This window comes from Phaethon lepturus, unplaced genomic scaffold (assembly GCF_000687285.1).
Source record: "Phaethon lepturus isolate BGI_N335 unplaced genomic scaffold, ASM68728v1 scaffold52162, whole genome shotgun sequence".
In the NCBI taxonomy this organism is placed as follows: domain Eukaryota; kingdom Metazoa; phylum Chordata; class Aves; order Phaethontiformes; family Phaethontidae; genus Phaethon; species Phaethon lepturus.
The window spans coordinates 29752-42302 of record NW_010522204.1 but is presented as its reverse complement, the minus strand read 5'-3'; the positions used below and the strand labels follow the sequence as shown (position 1 = coordinate 42302).

At 47.3% G+C, this 12551-nt stretch overlaps 1 protein-coding gene across 1 annotated transcript in view; it reads right to left on the bottom strand.

The window, feature by feature from the left end:
* Positions 1-3308: 3308 nt before the first annotated feature.
* The window catches only part of TMCO4 (transmembrane and coiled-coil domains 4), a 35998-nt gene continuing 26755 nt past the window's right edge, over positions 3309-12551 (bottom strand). The window contains exon 13 of the mRNA XM_010281734.1: positions 3309-3641. Within this exon, the coding sequence (XP_010280036.1) occupies positions 3309-3641 (333 nt within the window). The remainder of the gene's footprint in view (positions 3642-12551) is intronic.

Below are 12551 nucleotides of genomic sequence, written 5' to 3'. Positions count from 1 at the left end.
GCGAGGGCGGCCGTGGGGCTACGGCCGGGGGAGACGCCGACGGGGGGCGGGCTACGGACCTCCGTGTGCTGGGAAGGATCCCCCAGCACAGCGTGAACTCTCCGAAGGGCCGATGTGCCATATGATGCCTCCCTGCCCACACATTGCTGCTCGACGCCTTCTTCAAATGCAGCATGCCTCTCCTTGGAGAAGCCGTCGTCACCGAGCACTTCTGCGGGTTTGAACAGCACAAAGCCACATTTTGGTGCTGAATGAATCCGCCTGGTTTCTCTCTCTTTCCATCCCTCCTTTGCTCACCGTCGCCTCATCCTTCTCTGAGAGCTGCTTCTCATGGCCTTTTCACCTCTGCTTAGTCTGGACTCCAGACCCTTCTGCCAGCCTACATCTCCCTGAACTTAAACCAAGGCTGTCTTCAGCTTCCACTCACGCAGCTCAGCAGACCACCTCCGTCTCACCGAGTGCGCCGAGAGAAATGGTGGAAACCACATCCCGTGACTCACGGACAAGAGGTTTGGGGCTGCTTCAGTCCACGGAACATCACGTCTTCTTGGAGTTTAATTTCTTTGCCTGATTTGGACTGTGTCTGTCTTCGGTTTCCTGCGAAAGCAGCGAGTTGCAACACGGTGAAACCATCGTGTTTAATCATCGACAGCCTGCACTATGGGGGATTAAATTTGATGCAAAATGTTCAACGCTGCTTTTTGGATATTCAGCAGGGGTGTGGGTGTTCGGCTCGTTTGTGGCTGTGTGGGTATCCTGACGGTAGTAAGTAACAAGATGAGCTTCCCTTCAGATTCCATCCTACATCATTCCTATTTTTGGCATATGACCATCGTACCTCGCTCTGACAATCCATCAATTTTTAGATGATGCAGTTAGAAAACAGACTTTTCTTTTCCTCTTCAGGTAAGAATCTAAACAAATCTCGTCTTTTAAATGACAATGCCAGCCCCTCCCATCCCTCCTCATAGCCATCAGCAGAGAGAATGTTGAGTAATATGGTAAGTGGGCACTTAAAAAAAGAAAAAAAACCAACAAATGCTTTTAGAAGATTCTTCCTCAAGTGCCTTTCAGATGCAGAGATGGGTTGGTAGTTGGTTGCTGTGCCCTCCCTGCCTATTTCCGAGCTCACGCTAATGAGTTTGACTGTGCTTCCGAAGCTCTCTATTATACAAAGGAATACAAAGCATCCCGAGGATGCTGGAAGAAGCAGCCACACGCCAAACAAGTCTTATTAGTTTTCTTTCCACATTGCCCACGTATGTTCCAGAACTGAACAACAAGCGTTTTTATGACTAAGTTGACATTTATTTGCTACAAATCCCCTTGCAACCGACGGCTGGCCCAGCGGTCAGTGATAAATGACCGTGACAAAGGGAGGACTGAGCGCAGGTTCAAACATTAAACCATTTTAATACATTTTTGCCACATATCTGTGGACAGATAGCTTGATCTCAAGCAGGAGGATAAATATGTACCTCTTTCCACAAATGGCTTTATATAAAAACATACTTTGACTGCAACTCCAATTAAAAAGGAGTAGAAAAATACACGACAAACTCCGAAAGTCTGTTAGGTAATCAAGTCAGGAGACACAGGCTTCGGGAGACGGACAAAGAGAGACCACTTTTTCAAGCCAAATGGTCAAAAGCAATAATATGTTATTCTCTGGTCGAACCAATTCTTTGTAATAAGGTGTTTGCTTGTGGAAAAATCCTCTGATGTGGTGGAGAAATCACGTCCCTTTCCTGCAGCCAACAGCATCAACGCTGACCGGCGTCACTGTGGGATCCCGCAGCCTGTCTCAGAGACATCTCCCATCGCTCCGCAGCGAGGCACCGCACGAGAACCAGAGCTGAGCAGGTCCGGGCCCCCCTCGGCGGGAAGGAGTTAGGGAGAGGAAACGCTGGGCACTGTGCCCAAAGCTGCTGTGGACTGCCACCCCCCGAAACAGGCACGTTTTCAACTTCCTGAGAAATAATCTGCAGGTAAGGTTTGCAGAAAGCTGGGGAAAGAAAGGAGACGTGGTTATTAAACTAGCTGGAAAGGGGAGGGAGGAGCAGAACCGAAAATTGGAAGCTGCAACTGCACCGATTCCCCCCACGTGAGTCAACGAGACCCTCCGGACCTGGGCGTGGGACCGTACTTACACCAGCCAGCACTCGTTTTAAAACAGAAAAACAGAGGTGTTCTCCGAAGGGGATTTCCCCCCCTGCTGTGTTCCTGCTAGATTGCCTTTTCTTGGGCTAAGCAGCAAAACAGGCCAGAAAAGGACCTTTTATGGAAGATGTGGCTCAGTCCCCTACGGTTTTGGAAGACTCTGCATGGCAGGGGATGTAAAGCAGGGTCCGGTTTGAGGCTGAGGGAGAAGAGAGTGGATGCCAATTTGCTGTTATGGAAGGAGGTAGAAATCAAACAGATTCGTGTTTATCCTATGCCAAGTATTGGTTTTATTCTAAGCCAATTAAAAATATGTCTGGAGGGGGCTTTTAAGGCTGGAGCTGTGTGTGGGACACAAAACGAAAGTCTCTGTGGGTTGCTGGCTTGCAAAGCCTGGGAGGAAGTTTCACAAAGTAATAAATCATAAAAAGCCAACTCTCTCTCTGCTGCCGTCTTTCACCTAGGGACCCAAAGCATGTTTCTAATCATAGTGAGGCCTCGGACGCTCATCACCCTCAGCTTGCAGATAGGGAAACAGCCTTAATGATTGGAAAGTGCCTGAGCCCTGGCAGCAGACGGGGGAAAGAAGGCAGGTAGCCTGAGCCTTTCACCTCCGCAGTTTAGCAGAGCCAAAGTCTGGACGCTGAGACGTAGGCAGTTGGGCAGCCAGAGCCTGCAACACACCTGCTCATGTGAAAACTAGAAACCAAATCAACCACTGGTGGAAAACTGTTTTTAATTTCCTAGTGCCAAGCCCCTCTCCATGATATGCTTAAAAATACCCACAGAGCCACCTGCTTTCCCAGGAGTTATACAGCAGAGACACAGTGCCCAATGGTGGCAGCTGTGTCCCTCAAGAACAGGCCCAGTTTGTGCAAGGAAAGTGCCGCCGCTTCCTGAGGAGCAATGCTAATTCAGGCAGGAATCAGCCCTTTCTCGTCCGTGGGAGATGCCGTGGGCAGCTGCTGCGAAAGCTTTGATCCAGTGCCGTGCCGGTGCCATGCTCCAGGCATCTCAGGAGGGTCTGAAAACTGCAGCTACAGCTCTGCCGGCTCTACCGATACTCCTTTGGGAATCCCAGTGCAACGGACAGTGCTTTGAAAGCAGTTTTAGTGCTGGCTGAGCATCTCTGCCCGACACCAAGAGCTCTAATTCACTCCTTCGCCCGCTGCCTGTTTCTTGCTCTCCCCACTGCTTGAACAGTCTGGGCAGGGGAGCGAGGTTTCTCCCAAGAGACAGCTGGGGGAATCATGGCGGTGAGCATGGCCGGCTGGGAGAGCCTCACTGTCCGCCGCATCCTCCTCTCGCGCGGTGTTTTCCTCTTCCCGAGCCTCGCTGCCTGCTGCCCCCTGTGACTTCTTGGCTAGAGGGGAGAAAAGATTGCCGCTGCCCTTCTCTTCCAGCCGACACTCCTTGGTTTTAATGCCCACAGCTTTCAGGATCGTGTCCATTTGCTTCATGTAGTCCAGGTGGCCGTTTACCTGCAAGCAACAACAAGAGTCCTGTTAGCAGGGAAGCTGTGGGGAACCCAGCTCAGCCAAGTCCTTCCTCTCAAAAGCTACCGCTGCCGTGAGACTTGGTGTTAGCTCCGAAAGACTGAAAGAATGAGGTCTGAAAAACGCAGGCATCCATTGAATAACCTGAACTGGCTGCGCCCTTCATGGCACACACTGCTGCAGGATTGCTTCTCTGCTGACGGAGGTATGTTTAAATGCTTGGACATTGCTGAGTTACAAAACCCCAGCTCCTGGGTGCCACGAGGGTAGGAGAGGAGGTGATCTCCCGTGGTGAGAGACGCCCAGGTAGGAGACAAGTCGTCTGAATTCAGCTCCCTGTTCTCTGCTACATCACATGTCCTCCCTTGTGGCTTAGCTCCCTGGTAAAAGCAAAGATTAAATTAGGATATAGTCATTAAATCTCACAACAGCTACCAAGCGTGTTAAGGTTCTTGGCTGGAAGGTGCACTGATCTGTCCTACACCATATGAAACTGGGAGCCTCAGAGTTATGGGTTCATAACCCAAATTAAAGTCAACAACACGTGCAAAAACCCACACATTTGTATTGGAAAGTCATTTCCGTGGTAAGACAGACCCTTCTGAGATGGATGTAGGAAGGCACTCTTCCAGTCAGGGCACAGGAGGGAGAGAAAACCTCCTCTGCAGGTTATCGTTGTCATATTATTGTCATCACTAAAAGGCTACGGGGCTGGAAAGGCAGAAACTGCCACCTCTGTTTCAAGTGACCCGTGCAAGCTGAGCGTTTGAAGTCAAGGCAGCAGAGATCCTCCTAGAGACCAGCCTGCAGCTCTCCTTTGCTGTTGTTCTCACAGCCAACATGGGAGGAAGCGCCGGTGAGCAAAGAATCCCAAGGGAGATTTATAGGGGAATTTTCTGTGGAGAGGATACTGCCGTCAGGCTGAGCCGAGGCTGCTTCAACGGTGTGCTCACCAGCTGGCCTGTAGATTTCAGCAAAGATTAAGGAGTATGATTTGCATCCTAAGATATTTTAGCATCTTTGGTAAATTCTACTTCTAACAGTTTAAATCCTTCCTGACCCACCCAGAAAGCTGTCTCAGGCAACACAGCGTCTTATTTTCCCAAATCTTGCTAGTAATTAGGGAATTTCCACAGCAGGGAATACCCGACACCACAGTCCCAGGTTTCCTGCTTCCCAGCCGCGTGTACAACTGCCCCGGGAAGGGGCTGTCTGCTCACACAAGACGGTAAGAGCTGTTTGCAGAGCTCTGCAAAGAAACCCAGCCATGGATTTCTCTGCTCGCTCAGTCCGAGAGGCTGGCTGATGCCTGAGCAGTCCTTTCTCGCTGTGCCAGCAAAGCAGGGTTACTGGCACACCTCGACCCAATCCGAAAGCAAGCCTCCTTTCCTGCACCGGCAAAATTCAAACCTCCTTGCGTGAAGCAGCTTTTCAGTGGTAACGTTTGGAGGCATTTAGGACTTGGAGCAAAATGAAGGATTTAATCAGCACATTAGTAATGCAATATGCGACTTTAATCAGTCCAGATGGCTCAACAGGCTCTTGGTGTTTTGAACAGATTAGTTAATTAAAATAACCATTGAAGGACTAATGGACTGGGTGTTAAGATGCGTACATTGTTCTCTGAAAAAGTATGAACCTTTTACTACTCAGTAAGGGGGCTCGATGGTAAAGAAAGAAATGAGCACAGCGTTGGACAAGGAGGAGGGGAACAAGAAGGAAAGGGATGTACCGGGAAGGGTTGCTGCAGTCTCTTGGTTTGCTGCATTCTGCAACCTCTGCAGTCACTACAATCTACCTGCCCCGGTCAGCGCTCGGGCATTTCTCAGTCTGTTCTGTTACCCAGTCATTAGTCAGAGAGAACAAATTTCCTCTGCCACGCTAAGGACTAGGTTTTCCTAACTCCTCAGTATCCAGCAGCTTCCACTATAAAACACAGGGGAATTCCTGTTCCTTGAGCACCATGATCACCGAGAGACGGTGGGTAGGAGCATACTGAAGAGCTGAGCCTTTCCTCATGCAGCTAAAGAGCAGCTGAGACCTCCTGAAAGTCTGTCCCTTGCTGCAGCTCTGCTAATACCACTAGATCTCTTCAAAGGAAACTCGCTTCTGTTTCCAGGATAGGCCAGGAGAGGATTCCATAAAGCCAGACCAACGCAAGCCCTGAGAAGGGTAAGAGGAGGTAGGACTCTTTCTCTGTTGTGCTCAGCGTTAAGTGCTGAGCCATCAGCAAAAGAACAGCAAACAAATTGCCTTGCTACTTTAAAGCTGTGAAGCTATCCTGGTGGGAGAATTCAGCAATTCCATCTCTCAAAAGCCTGTTTTCATCTGCAATCTGGAAAGCTGAATTCCTGCGCTGGGACAAGGGATGGGAACATCTAAAACATTGAAAGGGACAATAAAAACTTTAAAGGGATATTAAACAGTTGTTTGAGTATTTGTCAGAACAAAGTGCAGGAGGAATTTCAGAATAAATGGAATAGAAATGTGTTCTTGTTCCCAAAGCAAATAATATTTACGCCTGTTACAAGGAAATGAAAGCAGTGGGGTAGGTTTATCAGTGTGCTTGGGTGACTTCTCCCCTGTTGTATCTGATTTTATGGTCGCTTTGACTCATTGGAAAACACAAGCCAGCTGCCTCTATCACTAATTCTGCTGCAGGGCTACAGCACCGCACGGGAAGATCTCCAAAGGACCGCAGACGATAGCGTTGTTCAAGTGGATGGATCAGGCAGCTGAAAAGAGCCGTCAGTTCAGTAAGGTTGGAAAGGTTTTCAAGTTCAAATCCACCCAAAAGTGTCAAAAATGTCACCGAGTGTAATCATCTGCATCTGTTAAATTCAGATGGAAGTCTTTTTGTGTGGTACAATAAGTGGCTTTGGTTACGGCGTCGTAAAAACACAGTTCAATTTACAGGAAACAAATAATGTCACCCCCAGGCCTGCAACCACCCCACGGCTGGTCGCTGTGAGCTCTGCAGCACAGAGGCCGCTCTCGGTGTCGACAACAGCAGTTCGAGGTGGAGAAGGACGGGGGGGACAGAGATCAGCACGTCTGAGACGAGATGACAACGGGATCGATTTGCAGTTACCGCGCAGCTCCCTCCAGTAGCGGTGAGCCGCTGCAATCTCCACGGCTCCACTCAGTTGCCTTTGCGGTTGGTTCTCCCCAGCGTTGCGGAAGAACCAACACAGGAGCCATCCATGAAGATCAGCTCTTTAGGACAGGGGAAGAACCCCGACTTCTCTCAGCTTTTGAGCTCCAGGAACCCAAGGTGTGCGCCGTAGCCCGGAGGTTATGTTTCCTGTCCAGTTTCCCGCAAAAAGAGCTCCTTTGCCCATCCCAAGTGCAAAGGGCGCACGTGAGCTCCGACGCCCGGCACAGCTCGCAAAGCTGTTTGCTTTGCAGGGCTGCGCCATTTGCAAGAGCTCACCTGAAAGTCCCTTGGCCTCTCTGCTACCTGCAGGGAGAGAGGAAAGAGAGAGCACCTGGGCTCTGCCTTCCTCCTGCTCTCCTTGGCCAGACATCCTGTGGATTCACAGCGAATTACTGAGGAGCAAGGGAGGCATGCAGCGCGAGCGGACGAGTCACGGGTACTCTGCAAGTCGCAGGGGCGCAGGTCATTAATACGGCCAAGAATTTCACCTCTTTGATTTGTTTTGAGCCCGTCACATCCAAAGAGCAACTTTATCATGCAGGAAAAAATACCCTGAAGTTAGTGTCTCTCCAGAGCTTTGTTATTTCATCAGGATCAGTAATGACCACTCTGGAGGGCATCAGTTTCAGAATTCCCTTTTGACAAATACTATCTGTTTAAATAGAAAATGGTATTTTGTGTGGGGTAAGAAGAGTTAATAGAGTGAGCTGCGGTTTCTGAAGCTCAGATGATAACCACATCTCGCTTTTCAGCAGCCCCTTCGTCCTGCTGGTGCGTCAGACACTTTGTGCACACACATAATGAAATGCAAACTGCCTCTGGGGTCGCGTGTATCGATAGAGCCAGCTCAGCAACTTCTGTTACTGCCAGTTCAGCTCTTGGGTTTATTCTCCGTTTCCAAAAGCGGCAGTGAATTTGTCGTTCAGGAAGAGAACCGGAGTGCAACCCCGCGCTCTGAGACAAACTGCCAGGCGATTTTGAGGTGGCATTGGTAAAGAAGGGAAGAAACTCAAAACGCTGCTATTGCTTTCCAAAAACCCTCAGTTCTGGATACTGCCCCCAAACCCATGCAGCCCTCCTCTTCCAGATGGTGGCAAAGATGGACTGATTGCAGGACTCCCGAGCTGTGCCAGGTTATCACTCAGAGTGCAGTCATCTCTGCCAAGCTGGCAGGCTCTTCTGCTCAGAGTTATTCCTACCTGTCACCGTAAGCCTTACTTCAGAGTGGTGGGTACGTCCTGCGTGACGGAGGACATGCAGCCCAGCAGAAAATGTCCTGGTTTTCCACGATTTTCTGAAAGCTTACGGGAGAGACCTAACGCTGCCCAAGCAGGGGAATATGGCTGGACCTGGCAAAAGCCAGCAGCAGAGCAGATTCCCACAGTGAGAACCAGAAGAACATTAAAACAAACCTTTAAAGAGGCTGTGGCTGAATGAAATTAAAATAGAAATAAAATTCTTCTGTTTGGGTTCTTAGGAAACAAGGTTTTCCAAAAGTGAGGAGAGTGAACTCATCCACTAATTCAGAAGCTGGAATTTAAATGGATTTCTTAAACAATGTGAATTTGGCATCTGTTGCAAGTTCTCCCTTGCTCTATAGGTATAATCTGAGCATTAGTGGTCCTGGCTTCCAGCAGAGGAGAAGCTAATAAAAACATATTTCAGGAAAACTTTATAGAGTTGAATTTATTTTGAAAATACATTTGCATTATTCGTCTTTCATGTTTCTATTTCTGTTCTCTGAAAAACTGATGGAATAAAGTTTGGAGCATGATTCAGCTGAAGCCTTTGCTTCTAAATCATCCCTTCGCACAATTACAATTCTTGTGAATAAAATAAGTCACTCAATTCTTATTTTTCTTCTTGTTTAAAAACTAACTTGACCGGTAAAAGTTCTCCTTTTAACTACAGCGACATTTCTTGAGTAAGACTGTAATTTTTACATGCAATCACCTTTCAGCCACAACTTTTTCACCTCTGGGACAATAATTGAGGGACGTTACCCTCAGGAAAACAGAGGAAGTAAATGGAGAAAATAAGTTTTGGAAGTCCAAAGCCCCAAGGGGGCAAGATGGAGAGTAGCTGTACATCAGCGATGATGGGCAGGACAACGTTAGGAAGGGGGAGCTTCATAAATTCTGAATTAATAAGAGAGTCCTTGAAAGAGTTTCAAGGGAAAGGTACCTTCAGAAATGTCCTTCTGCTCCCAGGTGACGCGCTCCACACTGCAAACCAGTCAGCTGAAGGCAACAGCTGCTTCCATGAATTTTTCAACTGTTTGCGGAGCTGCTGTTGACTATTTTATTTTGCTGATGCTCTCACTAATGACTGCCAGAATTGGGATCGGTTCTTTTCTTTAGCTGTTAGGTTGGTGTTAGGTTGGTGTCTGAACACTCCAGAGCCTTTCCAAAAAGCCTTTGCAATATAAAAGTTGCAAAACATGCCACTCACTCTTCAGGTGGCTATAATCAAATACGTATTTTTTGGTGCTAATCCAAGTGAAAATTACTGAAATTACATGGTATAAAGAATGTTTTAAAAAGGCCAGCACAAACTATGCATATAATTATCGCTGAACATAATCTCTTGGGCCTCAGAGGAAAAGAGATCCCCAAAAACAAAGACTGGACTGATATATCAAACTGGACTGTTCCTAAAAATAGCTTGGGGGACCCAGATATCTGACATTAGAAACTACAGCAGTCCACTCGTGACCCAAAATACCTTCTATATTGATCAAGCCAGGATTATGAGTTTTTCAAGACTCCATATGAAACTACTGAGGTGAGATTCGGTCTCCGTAATCACGATGATAAAATAGGACCTGCCTGCCCTCTGTAACACCGAAAGGGACTGACCACCCTTCCTCTCCCCATCTTGCTCCAGGAATACACAAGATTTGGCAAATGAAATGTTACCACCTTTGCGCCTTTCAAACCAGCTTCTCAGCAAGACTCCACGAAACAAAATCACCTTTTGGTTAACTAAAGGAATTTTTGCCATCTTTGGGACAACGACCTGTTCTCAGTTTATTCATCCTTTAATCTCCTTCATGAGTTGATGGTAATAATGTCTCTGGGCAAGAATTCTTGGGCATTTGGGAAATTTCAACAGCTATGGAGTAGTGCGACATCTCTCCTTAGCAATGCGATCTCCTACAACTCCATCACACCGAGGTCTGCAGGAAGTTTAAGTTTTCCTCACCCTAATGTCACTGGGACAGCAGGCAGGGGTAAGCTTCGTGGTACTGCAGCCACATTCAGCTAGAATCAATAGTACATGCTGTTGTAATTGCAAGTTCTCAAACACATTAGCTGACACTGTGCCGCAGGAGAAAACCTCACGTACACAATGTGTCAGCTAAGTCGGTCGTCATCCACTTCATTAACACTTTTAATTGGATGTTGCAACTGAATTTTCTTTCTGTGTTAGCTGAAGAGGTTAGAAACAAAGCTCAAAACCGAACACAGAAATTATACAGAGTTAGCGTTCGCGTTCCAACACAAAACAAGAAAAAGAAACCTAAATTCTCTATCCTTAATTCACCTTACTGTGCTTTGTGTAGCTGCTCTTGCAGAATCAAACATTATTAACGCCACTTAGGGAAAACTCCCACTGCTTTTGATGGTAGTTCTGCTCAATTAAGGTCTCTGTGATCAGGACAGCTGCTTGCAAAGTCAACAGCTACAAACCTGTTGACAGCAAACCTGTCAAGAATGGAGTCTGCAACGTCTGGCTTTGCAAGAACAGTCCTGTTTTCAAATGCAAGGTGCTCTAATGCATAAAGTGTAAGAGAGAAATCTATAAAAGGTGATAAGTGATGCAAACTGTCATGCTCCATGGGAGAAAGATGTAATGGTATCAAAGCTTTGCTGGTTACTCAAATGGAATGGGAAATTTTGCATGTTGAATTGTATTTGATGTAAACATAAACTACCTATGAATCTTTCTAAGATGTGGCACTTGGGAAACTCAGCCTTTCTGAAGGAGATGGGTGCAGTCCCAGAAATTCAGCTTTGCCCAGAGTAGTCGGGGTGACCAAACACTGTGTGCACTCAAACAGACATTGCAAAAACCCACCGTGAAACAATACACACATGTTCCAGGCAGAATGGAGGAAATGGGAAAATTACTTCTAAAAATCTGCACGAAGGCCACACTGTTACAGCACCATGCTCCTGAGTGGCAGTGTGCATGTGTATTTTGGCACCACACTTACAAAATTAAGGCTCAAGGAGCGCTATAAAATGGTTCTCTCTGCCTTTTAGAAGCAGCTAAATATCCCCAGCCTTCCAAAGCGTACATCAGGATCAAGCAATACATCTGTCCTGAAGCAAAGAGGGACAGCAGCCTTTGAGTTTTTGTCTGCCACAAAGAGAAAACAAACTACAAGTTGTTAATGGCTCCATTTGCACTCTTTTGGAAAAGCTTTTTCAGTTTCTTCCTCTGTTCTAACATACTGACATTGCCAGCTCCCTCTGCTTGCATCCCAAAGGGAAATATGTATTTAATACGTATTTAATGTGTGATTCTCGGAGCTCCCAAATAAACAGCAAGAAGGATCACGGAAAACTAAGCCACTGATAGACTCCAGGGTTGCAGGGACGTACAAAGAGGAAGAAATCATCCCTGTGACCTCATAGTCCAGCAGACAAACAGACTGGTTTCCACAAAGACTTGCACGTCCCCCAGACATGAGAAAAGGCTCTCCAGGCTCCGTCGAGCTGCTGCCTGAAGCCAGGTTCTGCTCCTAGCTGTTGCTCTTCTGATCCTGTTAATGCCTGACACCATGGGAGGTGACCTGCTCGTTTGAAACAAGGGAAACAACGGTGTAATGAGACATAGGCAGCCTTTTGCCTTTTGACTTCCCCAGGGTTCTTAATTAATCCTGGTTGTTTGCTGCAGGTCTTGGGAATACAAGGGGAAAACCCCAGAGTTTAATGCATTTTGGGGAAAAAAGCCTGACTCACAGATGTGCCACATCAGCTGGATTTCACAAAATTCAGATTTTTCATCTGCTTATGGTATTTATGTACGCTGTGTACCTGCCTGGCTGAAGGCCAGACTGCCTCGAATCTGTTTGCCTTCCCTCATAATGGGAATACTAGGCCCCTCTTTTGAGAGAGCTTTTGGAAAAAGAGATCAGTTCTTCTTGGTTTTTAACCAGTGTCATAAAGAAAGCCTTCCCACTGCTCAGAGCAGCAAAGAGAAGAAGAGGTAAAAAGCTTTTGAGGTATCTCAAGAGAGAAAAATCAAAGGTGTGCTGATGTGTGATACAGATTATTCTAAAAAGAAGCTCTACTGTTTTGCCTTCCACGGCGCAGCGGTGCTGCAGGAGAAGATGGCTGTGAAATGCATTGCACGTTTTCTCTACGTACCGTTGCAATGACTGCGCGAGAGATAGGAGTACCTGGTGTCTTTTGCCCGCGGGCTGTATACCGCACGGCTCTGGCACTCCGGGTGTTAGACTAAGGAAGGGTCTACTCTCAGTTGGTGGTGCTGCCTGTTGCCTTTACAGGAATCTGTGAGCACCAGCAGCAGGTAGGCAGCTGCCGTCTAGACAACGTGCTGAAGAACAGGAAAAGGAGAATTTAACTGCCATTGGAAGCAGGGGAAAGGAAGGGGTTTTAAAGTCGGTGCAAAACTTAATCATAGTCTAAAGATCTCGAAGACCATTTTCACATTGGACTAACAGAACAGTACAGACTTCTGCAGCTCTTCTCACGATCCATCCATGC